Source organism: Urocampus carinirostris, chromosome 3, assembly GCF_059441175.1.
Source record: "Urocampus carinirostris isolate Australia breed hairy pipefish chromosome 3, RoL_Ucar_1.0, whole genome shotgun sequence".
In the NCBI taxonomy this organism is placed as follows: Eukaryota; Metazoa; Chordata; class Actinopteri; order Syngnathiformes; family Syngnathidae; genus Urocampus; species Urocampus carinirostris.
Genome location: NC_142351.1, coordinates 48,482,204 through 48,508,767, shown reverse-complemented (window position 1 = coordinate 48,508,767; position 26,564 = coordinate 48,482,204). Strand labels below are relative to the sequence as shown.

Below are 26,564 nucleotides of genomic sequence, written 5' to 3'. Positions count from 1 at the left end.
ATTGTATGTGTTTGTCTTGCTGTCGGTCACCCCTCTTGAGGGATATGACCAAGGTAGATAGATACATAGATTAACACATCCACAAGAAAACAAATGACTAATCAGATACATTTAAGTTTGCTAATTTTAGTCAAACTATCCAAATGTTTCAACAATGATTAGCGTTTTATATTTGGTATATAACTGAGGGGTGATATTATGATATAGCACGGAGTACATGTTTATTTTCCATGACAATTACATGCTATTTATTTAACTGTTCCGCTGCACACCTCCTGTACTCATTAGCACCTAGAGAGGTATTGATGGAACATGTAAATCATGTCCCGCTTTCCCTGTGAATCATCAGCGTGACTTGGGTCAAGGCATGGGTGTGGGTGGAATTGATGGCATTCCCACTTTGTAGAAGACGTGCGAACGCCTCACTTGGAGGAAGAATGCTTAAATATTTCAGTGGTGACCGTAAACTCTTTTTCATTATTGAATGACAGATACTGTATGATTTCCCGTAAGTTAATTATAAACTAAATTATAACTAAAGATTGTTTCACTCATATATAAAAAAAATGTATGACATTAACAACGAACTACAGATTAAAAACTAAATATTAGCCTGCAGGCAAGTAGTTCATGTAGCATAGAACAGCCACATATTACACTAAAGGTGAAAGTGCTCCACTCACTTTATCAGGATATTTCTGTAACAATTCTTTAACTTTACTGGCACTGCCGTGTGCTGCCTCGATGACAAGCCGGTTGGGATTGTCCTGCTCCGTGGACTGAGACAATAGTTTCTCCAACACAGAAATGACTGTACCTAAGCAGTGGCAAAGGTAAAAGGACAAGGAAAAAGATGGGAGTTGAGTAAAGGCAGTGTTAAAGTCCACTGAAAACAACATGCTGAACATTTTATGTTCCAAAATCCATCAGATATCTCAATCCATACAACAAATAAAATGCATGTTTTCCAATCATCAAGTTGAGAACTTTGGAAACTGCAAGAATGAGTCAAAATGCCCATGCCATGCAAAAAGACACACATAAAAATAGCACATCAAATGCGGGCACAATATATATCTCAACAAGGACAGCCCATTGACAGTGGTGAGAAAAATCATCGGTCGTCTCATTATTAAAACAGACAGTACATGCAATTGGGAAAACCAAAACCTGTACTCCAAATATAGATGTCAAAAGCAAAAATAATAAAAGATTGAATACATATTCCTGTGTATTCACAGAAACCACAAAGCAGTGAGGAGGAAAGCATGGGGGAAAATGACAAACAGAGGTAGGCAATATGCTGAAGAGTTCAAGAAAAGCCCCTAGGTCCTGGCAGAGGCCTTACTTCCAGTTTCGTTGGGGTTCTCAGCAGTCATTAGATTGGCGTCCACCTCCACAGGCTGCGCTGCCAGACAAGCCGGATTAAACGTCCACGTCTGACCTCCAAACACCACACGCAGGTCACCGTCAGCATATACTTTCAGGACCTTACCAATCTGGCCCAAAACCTGGCAGAAACATTAATGCGGATGAGCACAGCCAAAAGTTAACGGATCTCTAATGGTGCCCTTGAGTTTCTGCAGTCTTTAGAAAATATTCAATAAATTCAAAGTAATTTCATAAGAGTAATAACTTCATAGAAAACGTGCAGGAGCGTACGGGAGCCATGCTGTCGGTCCATTCGCCATGGCCGGCCTGCAGCCTTTTGACGCTTTCGATGTCCTCCAAAACTCGCACATGTTCACCAACCCCAAACGTATTCACCTAGGGAAGTAAAAGAGAATTATGAATAATTCATACAGTAATTAAAACAGCTTTGAGTAATGTATGAATCCTGGAAAGATAAACTGTGACTGTGTACTTTGGTCAGGGCCCCTGGATGAAAAGTCCAGCGAATGTTGTTGCTGTATTGCACTCTGACGTCTCCCCGGTCTGTGATTCTATGAACTGTCCCAATCCGGCAAATGTACTGCAAATAAACAGAGGGTGTTTGGCCCCGAGTCTTCCTTTGCATGGCTTTGACACTAAAGTTCATCTTTGGTAGCAAAGACCTCAAGTGGTTTGTTTTTCTTCCTTACACCAAACAGCAAAGTCCATCCAAGCCACAAGCATATTAGTACACCATTCATCTGGTTTGTTTTATTCCATGAAATATCTCTCTAAATATTCTTAACTCCTCTTTCAAGCCTTTGCCATATTCAGTAAATAATGCTGTGAATAGGCAGCAGAACATTTGGCCAGGGTTTAAAGTAGAGTTTTTTTAACTAATTGTAAACAGCTGACACAGTTATGGTAAATAACATTAGATTTATTTCATTTTGAAAAAGTAGGATTTTTTTAAGACAATATAAAAATGTAACAAAAGTGACTGATCAACAACATTCGTAACAACACAACACAAATTTTCTGCATTAATAAAACACCCCAAAAAGACTATTATTTACAGAGGAGAACAATGAAATACCTCTGCCATTTTGGGATTCCATCCTCCGTGGCCCTCCTGCATCTGTCTCAGAATATCTACTTCCAAGAGACATTTGACCTTGTCACCCTGCTGGAAGGAGTGGCCATCAGCACTTTCCTGGCGCTGGAGCTCTGCATGCTCTCCTGGATATACAAACAGTAAGAATAAAAACAAGCCGAAATAAAAATATTTAAATTCTAAAATGATAAAAATAAAGAAATATTACTGTTTTCTTTTTCCAATGGACAACTTAAGTTACTTAAAGTATGTGTGAACAAAAGTGGAATATCTTACCAAGAACTGGCAAGTGGTCTTTGTAGTAGAAGCCTCCTTGGCCATCAGAAACATATTTAAGGTCGACCTTGCCCTTATGCCCCATTCGGTAGACATTGGTGGTTCCGTTAGTCCAAGTCACACTCGCAACACTGCGACCAGACTCTGTATCCCAGCCTCGAATGTCCACTACCTTCCCAATCTTACCCTCCCCGCCTACACATACGCAAACACAAATAGGCACAAGATAATCAGTGTTGGTAAACAAGAGATAAACAGAGAGGATTGAATGTCTTAGTGATGGATATTTTCAGACCCTTCTTTGCCCTTGTGTAGAAAAATGTCAAATACATAATAAAAACACCTTGGAAATGAATATCTGGATTCTTCAATTGCAAGAAAAAGGTAACCGACATTGAATGTGATAAGATGATAAAGTCACATAGTTACTTGAGGTGTTGGGGAAGGAAGTAAATGTCATCAACAGATTAACGTAGAGATAATGATGCTGGTGGAAATAGAAAGTGGTGAAGTAAGAGCAGTAAAGCCAAACACAAACATGTAATAAAAATAGTTGTTTCTTAGTGCTGGATGAATGTGACACAAGTCCTTGTTACGGACTGACACACAAAGACAATATTCACCATGAGTCAGATAATTTGCTCTCATCAGGCTTCATCTGTGCTCAAATGCACCAGATAAACCAGTGACCTGAAATGTTACATGGTGGCCTAAAGGTTGCTGAGGATGGTTAGAACATCCTTTTCTGCACATATAAATTACTTCACATTTTCATATGTGTTGACTTCAAAGCCATTAAAAGGACATTTTGACTCATTCGGCCCAGTAGAGAGCACATATCTTTTTTCAGAGATAATGGCACCAGGAATAAATTCGTGGATACAGAACACATTTCCTTCAAAATGGCATTGATTTTGGAATTCTGATCGACTTCTTGAAAATAAAGGAAGAGTAATTTCTTCATGATGCGGAGAGTAACAATGCAGTTCATGTTTAAGTTGACTGGGAAGGAGAAGCACATTTAATATCTACAGCAATAATATTTGAGGGAAAAGACTGACTTTGTAAAAAGGCTGTAAAAAATGTTTAAATTCAAGGAAAAGCACATATCCACACAACAAATAGATGAGTGTTAAAATATGCTTCATGAAAACAAGTTAACATGTAACATGAGATCAAATTGATTGTGTTACCTAAAAATCTTAACCTTGGTGCTGTGCAACCCAATCAACAATTCAAGTTTAGGAGACTGACACCCTTGTCACAACCAACTCACCGTCTTGGTTGCCCCAGTCCCAGTCTGGTCCACGAACCACCTTAACCCCCTGGAAGATTCCCTTGAGGATGAAGCGTGGAAGATTTTGCCTTGGTGCCAAGCTTACTCTATGATAAGAATACAGAGAGTTGGCTTCGTAAATACTTGGATGTTGGAACTTGGGTGAAATTTAAAGTACAGGCGTAAAATGAGCTGATTTAAAGAACATGATCATTAACATTTTAGCTAGACAAAAAACACAAACAGCAAAAAAACATTAGGTTGTTTAGTTAAAAAACAAAAAAAACGGGTCAAGACGGCAAAATATTTTTCGGCATGCCTAAAGCCACTGGTTCTAAGAAATTTTGATTTGTGTACATTGGGCCAAAACAAACTCAATATCCCATCTCTAAGATTACCTGAAGTCCACAAGGAGGGAAAGATTATTAATGTATTCGAAAGAGTCAAAAAAAGTGTGGATGTTTTTGAAAAATAAGAGATAACACCACACTGGCAAACAGGATCAATTCTCATTGTGGCATACTTAAAAAAAATTCCAACGGGCCACAATATTTACTTTAGTTATTAAAATATAAACACAAAAGAGAGGCAGTCATAAGTAAACATACCTTATGGTAAAGATTTTATCAGATCTTGGTGCAAAGGAACTGCCTATTCCCATACTTTGTAAAAAGATCAAACTCCAACATTCATATGAAGAATGAGATCATGTCACATGAAATCCAGCGTGGGCACCCCCAAAAAGTCCAGCGATTGTAAACAAGAGATGTCATTCAACCTTATCAGTTATCCAACTCAGGTTTTGCACTTTTTAGCATTAAAATGTGGAACTTCAGTTTGCCGATTGAATTCTCTAATCTTGACGGATCTTGTCCAGTCCTCGTCTACATCAGAAGACAGCCAATCTCTGCGCAAGGTTTGAATAGAGTTGCTCTGAGAATAAAGTGCTTTTGAAGGCAGATGCTTCGAGGCTAATCCTTAAAAGCAGAGCATTAGGAGTGCGAGCATTGGTGCCGCCTTAAACACTTAAGTGGACACAAGTTCAAACCAGGCATCACAATGTTGAAAGTATTTGCTGAATCTGGTTTTTCAAATTTGCTGTGGCTCAGGTCATTCCAACATTCACAACTGTATTGCTTGCATCTACAGTGTTCAGTACCTAGTTACAATCAATGCATTAGTCGCCATTTTCTACTGCAAGGTGCATGGCTAGTCCCAAGTTCAATTCCAACCACCGGCTGTCCTGTGTGGGGTTTTCATGTTCGTCCCGTGCCTCAGAGAGTTCTGTCCAAGCACTCAATTTCCTCCCATATCCCAAAATATGCATGCCGACAATTTGAGGACAATTTGATTATGCCAAAGTATGAGTGAGTGTGTGGTTCGTTGGTTGTCTGTGTGTGCTCGGTGACTGGCAACCAGTTCATGGCAACCATTGTGTCCCCTACCCACTGCACAAACAATTGATTCATCATTTTGTTTAACATGCTTTGGTTTACTTATAGTGCAGGCCACACTAATCATGGTCATGTTCAGTAGCAAAAGCAGCAAAAGAATGCACCCACAAAAAATAAAGGGTAATCCACTTCATCAACATTGGTTGGTCAACACTGAATTGTCAAATTATTCTGTAAATGAATTGTATATTATTGTCAATATTTTGAGTATAATATTATATCAGTATGCTTGAGAAATGTATAATGATCTCAAAGCCAACAATAGAACACAAAGACTGTTTATTTCATGCAAGTCCCCGTACGACATTATCCAAAAGGGCATTCTAAGAAAGACAACAACTCTATTAAGGGATCACGATTTCTAATCTAAGTAGATCAAATGTCACCTTTCTGAACAGATCACAGCGGCAGAGGAACTATTGTGCTCATCAACAACCCAGCTAAAGGGTTATCCTAGTTAGGCGAGGTGGTGGTTTCAAAAAAAAAAAAAAAAAAAAAAAGGGTTGACAAATTTAATCTCTCCAGTTTTTTATATTTTATTTCACTTGTGAAGTCCCTTCTCAAAGTTTCTCTTTTTCCTCACGCTGAGGTTTTGAGTTGTTCCTTGCCCGCATGTTGGTTTAAGATCAGGTAATTGTGTCATTGTAATCCTGTGCAGTCCTTTGAGACATTTTTGTGATTAAAAGGCTGTATAAATAAATTTGACTCGACTTGACTTGGTTGACCAGAAAGCAACAAATCACATTTGGGGAGTTCCTGACATATCTGAAGTTGCTAGGGCTATTCACTCACACATCCAGATTTTCAAATCTAAAAGTGGATTCAGTCAACATGAAATATTGCCTTATGAGAAGTGTCTAAATGTATTCTTAACGTCAGTAAAAACACAGGAAAAACTACGGATAAGTAAAGGAATAGGTAGAAACAGGATTCTGTAAATAACTATATATTGTTAGCGGGACCCGTTTTGACTATGATAAATGATAGACAAGGTGTAGGTGCGCAGCTTGATATATAAACGTAGGATTAAGCAGTGCTATGGCCTGGTAAGTTCCCAGATGCTTCGTGCAGGTTGTTGAAGTGGAAGAGCCGATTGAGCCGATTATCTTACTGTACAGCGGCCATCTCATAAACATATGGTGCACACATATGTTGTGTTGAGCAGTGTAAGTATGCATGCATATGTCATCTGGTAAACTGTCAACAATGGAAAAAAAATAGTTTGCTTTTTAATAGCATTCATGTTGGCCTTACAGTTTTAAAGGTGCGACCATCAGCAATCTCAATTTTCCTTCCTCAGTAATTGTGGTCAAGGTCAAGTAAACTGCATCCACGGCAGGGTTCAACCTTTTTCAAGCGTCGAGCTACTTTTTGTTACTAAATAGCGCAACGGGCACCCAGTTTGAGCTAAATTTCTAAAATGGTAACTTAGCTAGATGGTTTGCTCAATAGCTAAATAATAGCGTGATAGTAAGCTAGAAAAGTAAACAGGTAAATAACTAAAATGTAGCTAGATAGCTAGCTAAAAGAGACAACCAAATAGCTGCAGAAAATGCTAGAAAAAAAGCTAGGTAGCTAGCTATAAAGGAGGCAAACATTTACCCTGATAACTAGCAAAAAAAGATAAAATATTAGCGAGATAGTATGCAAAAAATGGGCGGAGCAATACAAAAGACAGGACGCGCAAACTCCATGCCCAGCATAGTCTGCACATAAGGTAAATATATTGGTATCCTTGTTTGCATTATTTTGACAAATTTTGGAAACCACTATTTAGGACAAAAATAACGGTCAAAATGAGTCTCAGCACTTATAAGTAACTGCTGGAGAATTTTTTCTAAATGTTTTATTTATATGGGACACAGGCTCTGGCCTTATTATTTCATAGATTTGATCTAATCATGAAATGTCACACAATGAAATACAATGTAATGAAGAATAAGCTATTGTCTGGAGAGCGGGTTCTAAGGTTGTATTGAATTTTGAAATTAAATTCTTAATGGTGTGTTTATGGTTATTATGGTTTCAAAGATTTTATCAAATCATCAAATGTCACACAGTGAAATAAAATGTGCTGAAGAATAAGCCTCTGTCTGTACTAAGCAGACATTTAATAAAACACATCTAATAAAATTACAAATGGGACAATTGGCCCAGAATTTAACAGTAGAGAATGGAGGTATAACAAGAATAACTACTGAAAACAAGTTTTCAAAAAAGAAAACACTCCCAATGACTGAGCTAAACACGTTCCGCAGGGAAAACACAGTCTGATCTGATAAGTATTGAAAATCGTATAGAAAGCGATGGTCAAATGTGTGTGCCAGGGTTGGTGTAAAAAAAACTGCACACCTCTAAGCAAGTTTTCCAATTCACTTTTTCAATTTTTACACATGTAGTGATTCATGTGATGCCCTTGCAGAGTGCAATCATAAAAACATTGTCACATACTAAACTCAACAGAGCTTAATTGTACAAAATGCATAAGAATAAAAATACATTGTACTGTAGCATCTTCCTTCGCATTGCATATGCACAGGCAGGACGTTCTTACGTTGTGTGGTTAAAGTAACAGTCTACAAATGTAAACGGCACTGCTGAGCCCAAAAACAATTTGACCTCAGTGACAAATCAATAGGTCTTTGAAAAACTGATAAATGACAAACTTCAGGCAATGTCAACACATTAGGTAACAGGTAGTTGGCAAGAATTCTATTAAAATACATAAATTAAACACGTACAGTATATGGCCTAAACATACAAATATTTTATTTCAGAACACCTCAAAAAGGCCTTAAATATCTCTCAAATGCTGATTCTAGGTAAGCGTTCTTTCCCATAATTTGACATCACGAAATTTAAATATACATGCCTAAACTTTAATTTAAATACCAGAAAAGAAAAAAATAGAGGACGTTACAAATGTATGAAGTGGTAGAATGCAGTGTTGTTACGAATCACACAAATAATAGTGTGATTAGTTGTCAGCATTGCATGTACACTAACTAGCTTGTGGGGGAAAATAATGAATCGTGAAAATGTCTCGGTCATACATATCACCTCATTAAAATGAGCACAGGCCATTCAGCTGACGTTCAGACAGAGCCTGCGGCACTTGGTAGCATTCCGGTGAACTGATGCAGAAGACTGCATTCTTCAACGAAAACTTGGGCCAGCCAAATTTGGTTACACAGGAAGCAGATCACAACGCATATACGTAGAGGCAGCAGACCTTGTTTGGTTTAGCCAGAACAAAGTGTAGTGCGGAGAAACATCGGTAATGTTATAACTGTGAGGATCTCTCAAGGATCTGCCCACTCGATGAGATTGTGTTTTTACAGACACTAACATGATTCAAATCTTGTTGAAAAGATCTACCTAAAACATTTACTAAATGTGCATTGCAAAGGGAAATCATGGGGAAGACTTTAGGAACAGAGGCTGTTTGACCTTCCCTTCCATATCGATTAATGCCAATACAGCATTATAACAATTTAAGGATGGCTGACATTATAGTTTGGCCTCCTGAATTTAGTGCATATTAGCACCAAGTTGGTCGTTCATTTTTGCAGATAGCATTACAGATGGTGGCAATTGCCACTTGCATGGTCGACCAGAGGCGTGTTCAGGAGAGTGAGTGATTGCTATCGCGAGCTATCGCTAGCTTCTGAACGGCCAGTGATTATTGAGCGCTCGCGTGCCCGAGTAATCACGGGAGAAAGACCGCTTACTTTGATTTCCAACATGGCGTCGACAGTGCAGAAGATGGAGGATCTCACCCTGACGAGTGCTGTTGGCGATGTAATATATCGTCTTACATTGCCTGGTAATGTTTGTGAACAATGCAAGACAGGTATGACCCTTCCACTGCGTTAAGGATAACCTTAACTGTGTCAATATGCGAACTGTCGCTCATATCAGCCAACTCGCTCAAAGCAAGCTGTAGAACGAAATCCATTGTACTGTCGTCGGCCATTTTGGATCAGTAAGGCAATCACAGTGAGCGATTACAACCGTTCAGCAGTGCGCGGCAAGCGATTAACAAGAGACTACATGTCTGATCACTCTCCTGAACACGCCTCTGATCGCTATCATTGACGGATAGCATTACGGACGTTTGCCTAAGAGACAAGCATTGTCCACCTAGCTGCTAACATTAGCACCCGGCAATAGTAACGCTCAAAGGATGCTATGGGTGTAAACAAATACCAACATCACTGAATCAAATGTACTTATTTGTTGGCAAAATTGTGATTATCCAGTTGTGAAATGAGTTTTGTGGTTATTATCAAGTAAAATGTATTTTTGGATACCTCCATCTATAACATAATTTTAACCTTCAAAGACGTGGCATTCATATGTGTGGACACATACAGTAAATGCACATTGAACAAGAAGCTTGGGTCTTAAGAGATTAATAGATATCTGAATTGAAAAATATTGTGTCCAATAATAAGGATTTTATCCGCAGCCCTTACAGAAGGAGCATTTGAAAAATGTTCAAAAAAAGAGCAGCATAAAAAATTGTATATTTTATGATAATGTATTATATTCTCAAGAAAGTGTTCATGTTTAAAATTAGATTGAATACAATAAAAGTGACTTTGAAATTGCTCTGTAATTCTTGTATAATAGTTTTCAATAGGTAGGGACGGGACATTACTGTAAAGCTTCTTTCCGCCGCTACCGGCATGTGGTGGCGCTGTGAGAGGTCACTGAGCATCCACCCCGAAGAAGAAATCCTTCTTCTACTTCCTAGTTTGTGTGTAAACATACCATGTGTACTGTAACTCTAGCGCGCAAAGAACTTTGACGTTTTTATTTTTTAATATCTTGTGCCTCCATTCAATATGGTTGGTGTAAAGTGTAAAGAAAAGGCGAGGCGTTTCTTTTGATATGAAAGTGAAATAAGACAGCTTGATGCGGATGAGAAAATGGTCGAAACGCTTTTTTTCCGCCACTTTTTACCACGGACGAGGAAGTCCCCTAACTGTTTAAGCTCATCTTCCAAAAGTAAGAAACTTAACTTTATAGAGCATATTATTTGATGAAATGTTTATCTTTAAGTACAAAACAATACCCGCTACTTATACAAGCCTTAAACATACTTATACAAACCTTAAACATACAAATTATGGCACTGGAGCAACTTACGGACAAATTCAACTTACGAACGATCGTCCGGAACGTAACTCATTCGTAGGTTGGGCAGCGTTTGTAGACCGTAAGTCAAATGTTTTTGATCGACTTTCTTTTTTACGGGCGCTTTAAGCCCGGCTTTACTTAAAGTAAATAATTATGGTCTAATCGCTTAAAATACAGGTAAAGTTTGCTGATCATTGGTAAAAAGGTTTATTACATAACAAACCTCTGATTCAATCAGCAGACTCTGGTAGAAGAGGACAATGAATACTCAGTAAATGGAGGTTGATGAATTTTCCTGGAGGAGAAGGGAGTTCATTACTTACGGCTGAGAATGTGCTGTCTCGTATCGCTCAAACGAGTGGCTCAGGTCATGTTTGTTGTTCATGTAACAATGTGTGCACAGGTCATAGTCAAAGCACACTTTGCACTTCCATCGCATTCCCATGATGCCGTGCTTCTTACAGCTGTCACAGATTATATTTGAGTGGCGCACTCCTGTAGAAGAAAGCCACACATTAGTAATGAAGGATGATTGATTTGCAGTCACATTGGACTGCAAATTCAGTGACATTCCAATAGCATTAATCAAGAAGTTGTTAAATAAAGTTGGGTCCAAACTTTTTCCTTTGATGGTTACACTTTGATTCATCTGTAATTTGCCAAGCACCACAAAACCAGTTTTGTTTGTCTTCATTTTCAACAGAAACCTAAAATCTTGTCTCCAAAGTTAATGTAGAAATATAAAAAAAAAATTATGAATTTTCATTTTTCGTCAGATTGCACATGTGTGCGCGTTAGGGTGGTCCTTAATGGGGGTCGAAATTTTTTTGGGGGAAATATTGGGCTCTGACCCCCCGCATATGTTCTTATATCGATAAAAACACACTGTGTGCAATTTTGAACAATTTGGATAATATTTAGAGGTAGCTCAACGACTTTGAAATTTCCCAAAATGGTAAAATTTTGGCAATTTTCGAGAAAAAACGGAAATCTTAACCCTATGTGTACGGCGTTTTAGAACATCCAATTTCAGTCCATTGCTTATAATTGTAACACAAGAAAAGTTACAAGTAACTTTGTACACTAGGTCTGATATAATGTGCGAAAAATCCTTATTTTTCATACCAAAATTTCAGAGGCCTTGAGCGACCTCAAAATATCCTTTGATTTTGATGAAACTTTGCCTAATTACGTTTTGTATATATTGGAACATATTCAAGGGGTCAGAGCATGAAATTTTAAAAGTCGAAAAATAAGGACCACCCTAGTGCGCGTGTGACCAGTTTTTGTTGATGCAACAATGATTTAAATACCTTGTATTCAAACAATGACCAGAATGATTCTAAAACATGCATAAAAAGAACAATGTCTGGAAAACACACGGAAAATAAAAAAAGGAGACCGCGTTCTTACCTTAGGACATTTTCACATTTTATGTTTTTTTCGCCCCATGTAACAGCCTTTTCCCTACCATACGACATCAACAACAAATTATTTTGCGTGCCCAAAAAACTGAAAATTAAAACTTTACGCTGTTCTTTCTTATGACTGCAAGTCACGCCTCATTCTATGATCCCTGTCTGCAAAGTCATAGAAGATGCTCTCGGCTGAACTCCCTCTCACAATGCTCCTTTCTCTCACTTTGTTCAGTTCAGAAGCTCATGTAACTTGCATTGCTAATATTAGGAGAACTAAAAAGATGATAATGATGGAAAAAAAGTTGGAAATAATAAATATGAAAAAGGGACACACATTGTTACCCTCACTAAGGAATATTGCACTAACCAATCATAGTTGAGGACAATTATTAAGAATAAGCAGGATATTAAAGAAACAACCCTCACAACAGGACATTTTAGAGTCAGTTATAATTTTAATCTGCTATCTCATCCTACCACATCCACCCAATATGCCACTGTAGCTGCTAAAGTAAACTTATACCAAATTTAAATGCAATGAAATGTTTAATTTACAAGTCTATTTATTTATAGTGTTATTTGCATGCATACACACTTTTGCCGTTTTTACCTTGGAAGGCATTTGCTAATTACCATAGGTTTCCTTAGGATACCCACCTCAGAACGGATTAATGTTGAATCACAGGGGATCATCTATACCATTGAAAATGTTATGATTTGGGTGACAATAAATTTGCTGAAGAAAGTGCAAGGCACTGGGGCATTTTGGTATTGATCATATACTCTCAAAAATTACTTTCAATACACGGCATTTTTTTTCCAGTGGAAACAATTTACTCAAAGGAAAAAGCTATCTTCATAAAACCAATTATATTGTAGGCACGATCGCAGTGTATCAATCAACATTTTCTCTTTCTTTGGACCCAAGTAAAAGGATTTCCACAACGTTCATTCTTCTCCCGACATCGGTGAGTTATCATCTACTTCAGAATCTTAGAACAGTGATTCTTAACTTGTGGGTTGCGATTCAAAAGTGGGTCGTGGAACCGTTTTCAGAAATGTTATTTTGAAAATTATGAGAGAAAACAAAAATAACCAAAGGTCAGTTCCACCCTTTAGCAGTAAATGGTGATAATGCCCTGCAGATGAGGGTTGACAACTGCCATTTCACACCACAGAAATAGACTGGTAAAGTTTGTCTACACAGAAATTGTAATCTTTATATCGCATTTAATGGGGACAAGAACCCAGTGCGATATGCCAAGTAGCCCGCTCCTCTTACCTCAGACCCATTTTTAACATGCGCTCTTCCAGAACCTGTTCGCAGAGGTGGTCAACAGGAGATAATAGATCGCGGCCACCTGGCTTCTGTTCATTTTAAGCAGGAACAACAAGCGGAAAAAAAGCATTCACGCATTACACACATTATCCCTCTCAGCCCTCGCTGTTGGTAGTAGTCATTTGGGGAGAATGGATCGCTCCCACAAACTTGTATTTCATTTTTTGGGCAGAACAGACCAGTAAGCCTTTTGACAAAAGTGCTTTGTGGCGGTCACCGCTCGCAGCATTATGGGGTTGGGGATAACAGATTGTGGCTGCACGAGTGCAGTTTATTTTAGTTGGGAATACAGTAATGGCAAAAAATAAAAGCCACCAGGCCCGGCAAAAGCACCTTCTGCTGGTTTCCTGCTAGCAGCTATATGCGATCGAGGATTATGGATAGCAGCCGGACAAGTGCAGTTATAGCGTTCCAACAGCTTAAAGCAGGTTAAATTAAAGACTTTTTATTAGCACTTTTAATGGCTTTTAAAATTAAATTTAAGACCAAGTCAACAAAAAACAAGCAGTGAAACTAACAAAGCACCACATAAATTAGGGGAAATTTTAAACAAATGTTTTTTTTTAATCGCATTTCTGAAAAACATAGTACTCTAACTAAGACATGGAAAACAAATAAAAAGGATTTGTGAAGTACATCACAGATCCTCAGTCAAAACTGGAAGACTACTAATTCCCCAAAAAACGTTTCTGCTCCAGTCATAAAACATTTTCATTATGATGCATTTAAAAATAGCTTTTTTTACCAAAACTATTAGTTTCAACAAATATACAGCTTATCAACGTTTTCACATTTTTAAGACTTTCGGATATCATATTCAAGACATTTTAAAACCACTTAAGGCCTTATTTTTAGAAAAGCTAATTCAATGCCTTTAACGACTTTTCAAGGATCCACAGCAACCCTGAGTTATGTCCATCTTCTGCAATGACAAACTGGCTGAGATAGAAAAAATTTCAATTATTACCCATGTTTATTTTTATTTATTTATTTAATATAGCCCTTAATCACAAAAATGTCTCAAAGGACTGCACGGGATTACACTTACACCATTACCTAATCTTAAACTAACATGCGGGCAAGGAAAAACTCAAAACCTCAGCGTGAGGAAAAAAGAAACCTTGAGAAGGGGCCTCACAAGTGGTAATCCCACTTCCAGGATGACCAGGGTGGAATTGTACATTACATTTTGTGTATTGTTACCCAATGCCACCTCTATTGCAATCTGGTCATCGGGGAAGGATGATTATGTTTAATGTGGCCCCTTCTTAAGTTTTATTTTATTTTCCTCATGCTTGGGTTTTTGAATTTTTCCTTCCCTGCATGCATGTTTCAAATCAGTGGGCGGCAGTGGCTCAGGAGGTAGAGCGTCTTGGGATCAAGAGATCGCAGTTCGAATCCCGGCTACTCCGTGTTACAGGTCGAAGTGTCCTTGGGTAAGACACTGAACCCCTATTGCCCCCAATAAGCAGGTCAGCGCCTTACATGACTGCACGGCCACTATTGGGAAATGTGAAGCACATTGTAAAGCGCTTTTGGAAGTCTTCATCGACTTGAAAAGCGCTACATAAATGCAAATCATTTCATTTCAAATCATGGGATTTTATAATTGTGGCCTGTGTAGTCCTTTGAGACTTTTTGTGATTAAGGGCTTTACAATTCATTGTGACTTGACTTGAAGTCAATTTCTTTGGCAGACAGAACAGCATAAGAGCCACTAGGCTTGATAAAAACGTTGCATTTTTTACTTTCATATTTGTGCATGTCCAGTATGTTAAAAACGACTGAAAGCATTTTGGATTTCATATAAATTGCAGGAAATTGTTTGAAAAAAATGAGAATATATATGTACTACTATCTCTAGTTTAAACTGCCTTTCACCCAAAACATTTGAGAAATTGTATTGTTTTCTTGATTTGGGTAATGGCTTGGGGGATGGTGGTTTACTTAAGTCGGACCAGTTGAGAACCACTATTTAAAAACACCCAAAAAGGAGAATGTTGATGTTGCTGGGATTGCTAATTCGATTTTTTTTTTCAGTCCTTGACGTGAAAGTACTCACCAATTTGAGCGTTGTCATACAGCAGTAAGTCATAGGCAGACTGGTAGCCAGTGCGGTAATTTGTCCTTGTTCCGCTGTCCCACTGAACTACCACAGTCTTGTCCGGTGTGGTCGTGCTACCTTGGCGCCCAATCTCCACTACGGTCCCGACGTGGCCCTCGCCATCATCCTGGTTTCCCCATTTCCAGTCGTTGCCGCGAACAACCCGCATGCCCACCTCCATGCTGCCTCTGCGGGGGCCCGGTGTCGGGGTTGCGTTTGACGACCGACGCCTGACGGCGCTGTCGCTTCCGCTGTGCCTTCGGGCCCGCGCTGATGGTAGCGCAGGAAGGGATGCCACCAGGGGGGTTTCTGGTAGCAGGTCAGGGGGGACTAAAAAAAAATATATAGTTCAGGGAGGAAAGTACCATATTTTCTGCACTATAGGGCACGTCTGATTATAAGGTGCAAGCCCAAAATGGTATTTTGTGATATATTTTTATATATAAGGCGCACCAGACTATACGGTGCATGGAAAAAAAAATAGCTAGTGTTGGACAAGAAAATTAAGTGCCGCATTTGTGCATTGATTGATCAGTCAGCATATACCACTGATCACAATTGCATAACATTGGATGCAACAGGAATACAACCCAGATCACCATGTGGAGTGCACACAATCCCATTCACTAGGCTACTAATACAGACGACACATGAGAAGGCATTATGTCTTATCTCATAAATTCATTTTTTTAGTCACAGTACCAAATTGTTTATGTTATTATTGGGCTGAATATTGTCAGACATTAAACCGGTCCGTGATACAGTCGACTCGAGGAGTCTTTATAAAATGCACGAGATGCTGAACGAAATTACGAGAAAGGCACTTTGGGAAGTAATTTGGTTGTTCTAAAGTCAAATAAAAGAACAGCACTGTGGGAATTAATTTGGTCCCGGTGAAATATATAAATGCATGGCTATACATTTCCAAAATGTTTGTGACTTACAATTTTTAGTTTTCTATCCGTCTACTTATATACCAAAGCCATATGCCTCTAGTGGAAGGTGGTAAGAATCAAGAACACTTTTTGATTTCATTCCACTTCACTCTTTCCAACATGACACCAAACATTAAGCCCACAGCACAACAAGGGGTGAGTTGCTGTCCAATGCAACCTTTAGTTGGGCAATGTTTAAGTTTTAGCTGAGAAATTAAAACAACATTCACTCTACTCTGACATATCTGGTACTATGACTAAAAATAATGAGACGATGAGATAAAACCTTTTCATTTGTCGTCTGTATCCCGAGGGGTCTAGAGCAGTGATTCTCAACTGGTCTGGCTTACAAGTGGTGTCCTGAATTCCAATAAATAGATTGTGCAGGTTACACTAGCTATAGTAGAATACTTTCATATATAAAAAATTGACAATCAAAACTAAACTGACTTCAGGTACTATATTTTCTTTACTTTTTAATTAGCTGCATTTTAAAGTTTAAAGTAAGTTGCTACAATTAGGTGGCTTTGTCTTTAATATCATTATGTCCATGTGTCATTATTTTTTTTATTATACCTGCATTTGGCCATGCTTAAAATGTGTAAACAAATCATCAGTGTTTTTCAGTGGTGTGAAATGGCGGGGGTCAAATTCTGTTTGCAAGGAATCATCCTCACTACTGTTAAGGAGATTTTTTTCGTTAGCAATATTTTGCCAAGGCCGACCCAGTGAAAACTTGTTAGCGACCCACCTTTGGGTTCCGACCGACTGATTGAGAAACACTGGCCTAGTGGGTAGAATCCGGAGCTCTGTCCGTCGCCATTTGGGTCCGATTCCTCTTTCTTTCAATTGTGAATAATCCTCCATATCTCTAGTGGCCCGGTAGCTAGGAGTCGGTGCTCTTACCATTGCTATCTGGTCCAATTACCGCTGTCACCATTTTTATGCAATTGTGGTCAGCAAATAAATATATCAACTGATCATTTATTGCACAAATGTGGTGATGCATTACAATTTTTGTCAGCATATAAGATGGACCGGATAAAAAGTCACACGTTCTAATTTCTGGCTAATTTGGGTTTTTTGGGTGTGCCTTACAGTCCGTAAAATACGAAATTTGATTGCTTTTCTGAGTGACTCAGGAAGAAACGTTCATTACAGCGGAACCTCGGTTTTCGAACGCCTCTCAGTTCGAACAAATCGGAGTCCGACCAAATATTTTGAGAAATTCTTGCTTCGCTGTTCGGTCATAAAATTGGAGTTCGGACGCCGGGAATGAGTGAGTGCATACGCTAGGGTGCGATGCTGAGCGGCGTACGGGTGTAGATCGCTCTTTTCGTGACCAACTGTTATCGCGTGTGGACGTGCTTCATTTTGCTTTCGCTTTTAATATAGGTGTACAAAGTGTTTTAGCCATGAGTCATGAGTCACTCTAGAAAAGTGCTAAAAAGAAGGCAAAAGCAAGTGTCATTAGATCGGTATTTTAAGACAAAAGAACATTCTTCCAAAAAATAATTTTCCTTCCTCCTCCATCCCTCTCCCCACCGTCCACCTGCGCCTTCTGCTGACCACCACAAAGGTAATAAATCCTATTCATAATTCTTTTCTTTATCCTTTTTTTTATTTTTACACGTTCATGTTAGCGTAATCTTTCGTACGGAAGATTACGATAACGCGAACGTACGATTAGCCTGGGTTAGCTTTATGTTTACGTTAAACATTCAAGGTAAACATTCAGGGTGCTGGAACGGAGCCCAACATTCAGGGTGTTGGAACGGAGCCACCTTTCCAATGAACCGCTCACCACTTGTTGTGGAGACCCGGGTGCTAAATGACTTGTAAACGACCTGATTTTTTTATTTTTACACGTTCATGTTAGCGTAATCTTTCGTACGAAAGATAACGATAACGCAAACACATGATTAGCCTGGGTTAGCTTTATGTTTACGTTAAACATTCAAGGTAAACATTCAGGGTGTTGGAACGGATTAAAACGATATACATTATTTTTAATGGGAAAAATGATTTTGGTGATCGGACAAATCGGTTTTCGAACAGGGTTCTGGAACGGATTATGGTCGAGAACAGAGGTTCCACTGTAATTTAAATTCAACTTCTAGGAATGTGTCATTAAAGTTTTATTCATACACACAGAACTAAATGCTAAGTAAAAATCACAAGACTATTCTTCTTTCCTTGCTGTTTTCACAACCTCACCAATCACATACACATTGAAATGATCTACACATCGGAGCGAAAATAATCTCAACAACAAAGCCCTCCATCATTCTTTTTTTGCAAGACATGTTCTGCTTTTAGTTAAATTAGACTTCCACACAGGCCAAACAGTAAAGAAATATACAATTTAAAACAACCCTCAAATTGTTACACATTCGGCAACAACTCACTGGTAATCTATAAATAGAAATCCCCGTATTCTTACATTTGACAGATGACTTGGTTCATTTACATCGATTTCAATAGGAAACCGGTTGAACCTACTTTAAAAAAACAATCACTCAAAATAAATAATGCAACCTGTTCTAGAGTATAAGTCAAAAAACACCTCAAGACACACATTCTACATCAATCTCTCTCAATCTTGACAAATATTCTCTCTGATTAGAGAATCCCCTGTACTTAAGGATTTAAAGCGACCAGTTGTCTGTATAAAGAAATACTTTTTACAATTATGTGATTATAATTAGAAGAGGGCAATCATAATAAAAGAGACTAAGTGTTAAACTTCAAAGAAACATTTTTCAAAGAAACTGTGGAGAACATTTTCTAATCAGATGGCGAGCCTAATTCATCTTTTGCAAGTGGTTCGTTGCTTCAAAGAAAGACGCTACATTGCCTGCAATGTTCAAGTCTGCTAATTGAAACTGATATCCATTTCCTTTGAGGTACAATATTGCAATTGCAGTAGTGAAAGACTTACGAGTTGAAATGTAAGGTTTGGCAATCAAATTCAGGCTGTCTCGTCCCAGTCACAGCACACTCTGTGTACTCCTTTTAAGGTCCAATTTTGACATGGAAGAAAAGCTACATGCTGGGCCAAGATGCTAATGGAATTTGGAAGAATAGTCTGTTTGTCACTAACAGGTATGCAACAGGAAAATAGTATGGGTCAATCATTTCAGTGAAAATAATAATATTTTATTAAAAGAAAATATTATTGCCAACACGTTCAGTACCATTGATGGCAATACACATCAATCTCTATTTTCCATATAGCTCATTTAATGCCAGGTGTTTTTGTCAAATAGGCCTACAGAAAATGTAGTTCTATAGCTTTATAGGTACATGACATATCAAAAGAAAGCTTCCGTCCTCATCTTTCATTAGAAATTGTTTTTACCATTGTTTAGTTAAAAACAGTTAAACATTGCTAAGTTTATTGAAAATACCTGTTTCCAAGCAAACTGAGAAAAACATATTTTGGTAAAAAGGATGCATTAAAAAGGAGAACTTTCACTTTGGTGCTCTTTTTGGATTTGTGACATCTCCTGTATCAAAACAATTCTTTCCAAAAACATTAGGTTCACTTTGCTAGCAGATTAAAATAAATAAATAGAACAGTGAACTTGTGTACGAACAATGCATGAACTTTTCAAGAACTTATCAGCAATTGATCTTTGCGGTGACATGATCACATGATTTTGGTTATTCCTAGAGGCTTAATACTTACTGATGAGCTGCGCCAAACCCTTTATCATAGTTTGTTAAAGATAAAACCAAAACAAAAAAAACATTTTTACGCACTCAGGGAATAAACTCATGAAAAACCTTTTTTTAGACAACAAATGTGTTCATTGATGTATGTGTTCCATAATCTCAAGGTGCAGATGAATACTATCACTTATCTGTTATGTATCCATAGATTTCTGACCAACCTTTGAAGATAAACCCACAAACACTCTTAAAGGCCACCTAACGTGCTGTTCGTAGGCAGGTGTAGAAGAAGACTACCGGCCTAAGCCCATGAAAAAGATAAGCAGGCTCAGGTGGCACAGACAAGTAAAAGCTCCATTAAATTCATTCCTACACAACAAGGTCCTGTCCAAATCTCACTGTGATGCATCTTAATACAGACAAAAAACATTTCTAGTCTGCTGATGATCACTGTATGATGAGTGCATGAGTGGCATCCTATCAATGACGAAAACTGCTAAAAGTCACACTAGTTTAAAGCAAAACTAACCATAGTTTTTTTAAATTATTATTATTATTGTACTTCAACTATGTAAGCTTAAATTAAAAAGCCTCACAACTCAGCCCTCCTCTTGTTAAAAAGAAGCAAGCTACATTTACACATCAAGGTGACAGGATGACGTGGACAGAAATAATTTCTGACATGACAACTATTCATTGATTTCCTTTTTCACGAAAGCAACTGTAGCCTTAGCACCTCATCTCTAGGAAAAAAAAAACAATACTTTACAGTAGTTACATTTTTAACCAATGAGGTTCAACTAAAAGACAATTTACAACACTTAACCAAACCATTTGGTTGAAAGTACCTTAAAAAAAACTCAAACTGGAAATTCAACTATGAGTATTACAATGTAAAATGTGAGGTCAACGTGTTTCATCTAGATTTCAAAAAGGCATGTAGTTTACCTGCCAGCATGTTGCACTTTTTAAAATCGAGCAGCTGCTACGATGAAGAGTCCAGCATAATCGTAATTTCTAATAGGTCTGTCACAAACTCATTAGTTTGAATTTACAAATCGGTAATCTCATGCTCAATAATGTGAATAATTAAACTTTTTTTTTTTTCAAACCCTTGCATTTAAATTAATTATCCACATTTGACTGCAAAATTCAGTTGTATTGCCTGTTATGCACATGAAAAAAAACTATTTAAACTAAGCTGGCTGGCTGTGAACAAGTGTTTAAAGGAATAACCAAATTCTAAAACATACAAAATGTGAGGAAATAGTCCATGTTTATTGGCATAATATCTCATGTATATATATATATATATATATATGTGTGAGATATAGATAAACAAACATATATATGGCAATGGTATACTCCAATTTTTTTCAGAGATAATGCATTTGAAGAAAGACCGTCTCGTCTTTGACTTCCTGAGCTCTGAGGTCATGTGAGGAATACCAGCACCCTCGCAAGCCAGTCACCATATAGGTATACATGTAAATTAGTCGAAAAGTTTTTGAGTGTTTTAGGCCAGGTTTTGCAAGTTTTTGTAGAGAATACCTAAGTGTTGTGTCGCAGGTGGGTGCAGCAATGGTACAAATAAAGGTGAACAGCCAAAATGGGGCCAACTGGCAAAAATAACTTACAGAGCCCTAACAGGGGCTAAACCAGCCTAGGCTCGGCAGGCTTGCCGGGAACGGCGGAAAAACTGGAGGCTGGCTGACCAAAAACATGCAGTAAGCAGTCAGGATACCCAGGAGCTAAAAACAATTACTGCAACAAACAAGAATCTAGCTTGCTGAATGCTAATGGCGTCAACCTGGAAGCTTTGGGATTCAGCACACTAACGGGGGAGCTTTATGGACAATATTACATTAATTGCAAGACACAGGGCAAAAAAAACAAAAAGGTAATGTCAATCACATACCTAAAAGGAAGCAAAGGTAAAAAAGGAACACACGCTGTACACAACAGCAGGTAATCTTACCGCACGCAGCTTTTAATGATCAAAGCGCGCAACTCGGACAAAACAGTCAGAAATCCCCCAGCTACACGGTAAGCAAAGTTCCAATTACTCCAAGCGAAAATCAGGGCTATGCATTCGGTCGTTACTACAATCAGCGTCGTTTTTTTTAATGGGACCCGCCATTGTTTTGATTCCTTGTTGTGTTTGGTTGACGTCACAGCTCTAGGGGATATAAGGTCAAACTGTCTATTTTGAGAATACATTTCTCAAAGTCAATGGCGTGTGGAGTATTACGGAACATATTTGAATGATTGTGGGGACTAACACTACACGTTCTGAAACTAATTGGAAAAAAAATGTCTTTTGTAATCCCTTAAGGTCTTAACTGTACTAAAATTTTGAGTAAACCACGACAATTTGAACATAAATGGTGTGCACAAAAGGGGTAAATGTGGAGGTTGCAATAGCTCAGGAGGTCGAGTGCTTGTTTTGTCGCAGGTTCGAATCCCAGCTCTCTTCCAAGTTAAATGTCAAAGTGTCCTTGGGCAAGACACAGAACCCCTAATCCCCCCGAGGTAGGCTCCTTGCATGGCTGAGTCCCTATCAGTGTGCGAGTGTGTGTGAATGGGTAAGTGTGAAGTACAGGGTATAGCTCTTTTTGGTTACATTAAGTGCTCTATAAATGAAGACCATTAACCATTCAATGTTACCACAGCAAAAGACTATTCATTTAAATAATTGATAATTTTTTGTATTGGTTTTGCACAAGTTCAGAATTAGGCTGACATGACATTTCGAGAGTCAAAGTTCAAAGTCAATTTCATTTATTTTATTTTATTTTCCTATTATGTGACCAATTCATTTCAGACTTATACAAGACTTAAAGAAGACATAAGCAGCCGAATCCAATATTTGGAGCCTACGGTCATTTTAAAAGGGTAACTCCTCACAAAACAAAAAACAAAACAAAAAAAAATCAACATGGTGTTTTGCTCCAAAAACCAGTCTGAGAATTCCAGCACATTCTTGTGCTCTAATCAGCGGCTCATCCCATCTCATGAGAATGACTTCAATCAGTCATCTGCGGAACATTGTTTTGGGTCGACTCTTTAACAGGTAATGCAATCTGTTACTGATAAATTCTCGACTGAGACGAAATGTTCTTCTTGGACATCAGATATAATCTGGTGAAGATACACAAATAAAAGCGGTATTATTATCGGTACAACTTTTGGAGGCTTCACTGTTATTTTGTTTTGTTCAGACATGATTGTGATAAAATTGCCATTCATCAAATGAAGCTCATTTGAAAAAAACAAAGGTCAAACATCTGGGAAAAAAATTGCATCCAGTTTTTTCTTTGAATATTTGAAAGGTTTTGACAATATTCAAATGATAATGGTTGCTCTGCCAGGGAGAATGAGTTTTTGTCAACAGACAATTTTATGGGTAAGAATCGAATTCATGTATATAGTTTAATGTAAAGGGCACAATTTACTTGTCTTTTAGGGGTGTTATTCTTTGGATGTTTGGATTGACACTTTATTGCAAACATTGACCTAGGACAATCTATCCATTTTCTTTCACCTATCTGGTCGCCCTACTGTACCTTGTTCTGCATTCATCTTTGTATTTTTAGGTGTAAATCAAAACAAAGGTCTAAATTCATTCAAAGAGTGGCAAAATAATGGTGTAATACCTAGACCTAACGTTGAACGTAAAAAAAAAAAAAAATTAACAAAAACATGGCACACCAAGGATATATACAGGCACATTAGCACTACATTGCATCAGTTTTTCACCACTTAGCAAATCATAAAATGAATAATTAAGAAGAAAAACCCAAATATAAGTCGGACCAGAGTATAAGTTGCATTTTGGGGGGAAATTTATTTGATAAAACCTGACACCAAAAACATGCATGTCATTTTGAAAGGCAATTCAAAATATAGTGCAATGGCCGAATAAATTTGCACGGTGTACGAAAGTTAATAAAAACCTAAATGATAAGCTTACCAAACTCATTTCCAAATCATCAATAAATCCTTTTCACTCCAAATCACTTAATCCAATACAATGTTCAGCCTGTGTGCCACTCTCACAGTAAACAATCCATCTGCCTCCGTTTTTCACGCTTACATCACTCGTTACCTCCGCTTTCTGGTTTTTCAGATGCATATTTCACTATTTTCAGCTTGTAATTGGCATAATTTGATTTTCTTTTTGGTGCTATTTTCGTTCAGTTGTTTTTATAACTCAGAAATCTTATAAACAAGTTAAAAATGTTTACTTTGGCGAAATGATGCCCAATTCTCCCTGTTAAAAGAAAAAGGGGTTGTCATTTCGTCAATGTAAGTATTTAACTTGCTCAAAAGTGATTTCTAAACAAGGTGCAAATTCTCTTTGCTTTACTGTTCTATCATATTTCCCCAAAAATGAGATACGAAGTAATTTTAGTGACGTTTGAGCGAGTGACGTATGCTGGGAGGTGGGGGCATTTTTCAGCAAAACAGGGTGAGGTGGAAATTATCAACACACGCCTAGAGTGTCCTCTTGCGCTCTAGTGTGAAAATAACATTTGAAATTATATAGTCGGTAATAACATGTCAATAATTTGTCAGACAAATCGATAAGTTGCACCCCCGGCCAAACTATGAAAAACGGCGACTTATGGTCCGGAAAATACAGTAAGTATTTTAGATTCGAGGATCAATTTTCTGCATAACTTATCCTGACTAGGTTTCCGGGGGTGCTGGCGCCCATATCCCAGCTGACTTTGAGCAGTGGGCAGGGGACAAGCTGGATTGGTTGCCAGCCAGTCACTGGGCACATGGGAGACATACAAGCAATCCTCGGGAATGGTTTGACATGCATGGAGCAAACCCATGCAGGCACAAGGAAAACATGACAAATCTGCATGGGGAGGCAGGCAGCGGGAATTGAACCCAGGATTTCCACACCAGGAGCCGATGCGCTGACCACAGAGTCTCCGTGCTGCCCTGGCTAAGACCATGTACCGACAAAAACAATCACATCAAGTCAGGTCATGTTTATTTGTATCGCCCTTAATCACAAGAAATGTCAAAGGGCTGTGCAGACTGTAGACTATTTTTACAGCATCCCCTGATCTAAAACCTACACACATGAGGGCCACACATAAAGTGATCCACCTTCTAGGATGACCGGCTGCAATGGATGTTGCAAGTGCATTAACAAACAATACACAGATATCATCAACATTAAATATAGGTCATTTATAAGCTATAGAGTATAAGTGTTTTAATGGAGGCCTAGATCTAAACAGTTACACTGACGTTGCAGATCAAATCTCCTAGGGCAGAGCATTTCACAGCACTGGGGCCCGAATGGAGAATGCTCATACTTCTTACCACCAGGTATTATTATTGCTCTATATTGCCCATCACAAACTAGTATTAAACAGTGCAATGCGTGGAATGGCAAAATCTAATTGACAATTGTCCATTTGAATGCTTATTTTGCAATTACCGTATTTTCCGCACTACAAAGGCGCACCGGGTTATAGGGCGCACCCCCAAAAAAATTGTTTTTGGTCCTATATTTTCCATACATAAGGCGCACCGGATTATAAGGCGCTACAATGGGAACGTCAACAAAACAGTCAGATAGTTCAGTCAAACTTTATTACCCCCTTAACATTCCGAAAGCTTGCAAAGAAGCAAGTACGTGTCTCAGACATGTACGGAAACAGTGTCTGTACGATGTCACCAATCACTCAAATGCATCGTTCTAAATATCATTCGGAAGGTTAAAGTCTTGGGATTCAAGAAATGCCAAACATTTCTTAGTTTCCATTTTATTTTTTGCTGGCAACTGTGTGGACAGCAAAGTAAAAAAATTATTGTGCAGGGAAACGGGGTTCTTTACTGTGCATATGACAATAAACACTTTGAATTGAATTTAGTTTAAAAATAGACTCATCACAGAAACATCAAGTTCGTTCTAAAAAAAGATACTGGGAAAATATAAAGCCGCATAGCTCACCTAAGTTCTCTTGCAGCCATCACGTTCAATAATGATACCATGGTCTTCTTACAACCGTGAGTGTAGTAAATCCAGGAGAGTAAGATATTTACAAATACAGAATAGTAAAAAATGTTTTCTCTAGGCCGTAGTGCAACCCAACGTGTGATTCACATTCATCTTTTTCGGCCAATTGCAGGCTTTGTTTCGACCCTTTAGCCTATGCGAGCCTGTAAATGATAAAAAGGATCCGCCCCCTTTACCTCCGAATAACTTTAGCCAATAGTGACTGATTCAAATGATGATTGACACATTGGTTAGGAAATGAAACGCCGGTATATAAATCCCAGCATACACCGCGGACTACTTCGCCTTCGGGGGAAAATCTAGTCGGCGGCTGCTTGCCTTTGTTGCAAGACTTTGCGACTTAATATTGATCCATATATAAGGCACACTGTATTATAAGGCGCATGGTCAGCTTTTAAAAAAAATAAAGGC

The 26,564-nt window shown here is 38.2% G+C and overlaps 1 protein-coding gene across 3 annotated transcripts in view; it reads right to left on the bottom strand.

Annotated features, from left to right (window-relative positions):
* Nucleotides 1–26,564, bottom strand: part of mib2 (MIB E3 ubiquitin protein ligase 2) — a 56,405-nt gene that overhangs the window by 18,071 nt on the left and 11,770 nt on the right. For 2 of the 3 annotated variants that reach the window (XM_088332154.1, XM_088332153.1), the window contains exons 2-10: nucleotides 15,456–15,827; nucleotides 10,960–11,131; nucleotides 4,038–4,144; nucleotides 2,762–2,956; nucleotides 2,468–2,610; nucleotides 1,865–1,972; nucleotides 1,663–1,767; nucleotides 1,349–1,511; nucleotides 684–817 (exon numbers count right to left, since the gene is read on the bottom strand). In XM_088332154.1, the coding sequence (XP_088188280.1) occupies nucleotides 684–817; nucleotides 1,349–1,511; nucleotides 1,663–1,767; nucleotides 1,865–1,972; nucleotides 2,468–2,610; nucleotides 2,762–2,956; nucleotides 4,038–4,144; nucleotides 10,960–11,131; nucleotides 15,456–15,678 (1,350 nt within the window). In that variant the 5' untranslated portion in view covers nucleotides 15,679–15,827. Of the gene's footprint in view, nucleotides 1–683; nucleotides 818–1,348; nucleotides 1,512–1,662; nucleotides 1,768–1,864; nucleotides 1,973–2,467; nucleotides 2,611–2,761; nucleotides 2,957–4,037; nucleotides 4,145–4,645; nucleotides 5,346–10,959; nucleotides 11,132–15,455; nucleotides 15,828–26,564 lie in introns of those variants that run through there. The other variant, XM_088332155.1, reaches the window with a different exon arrangement.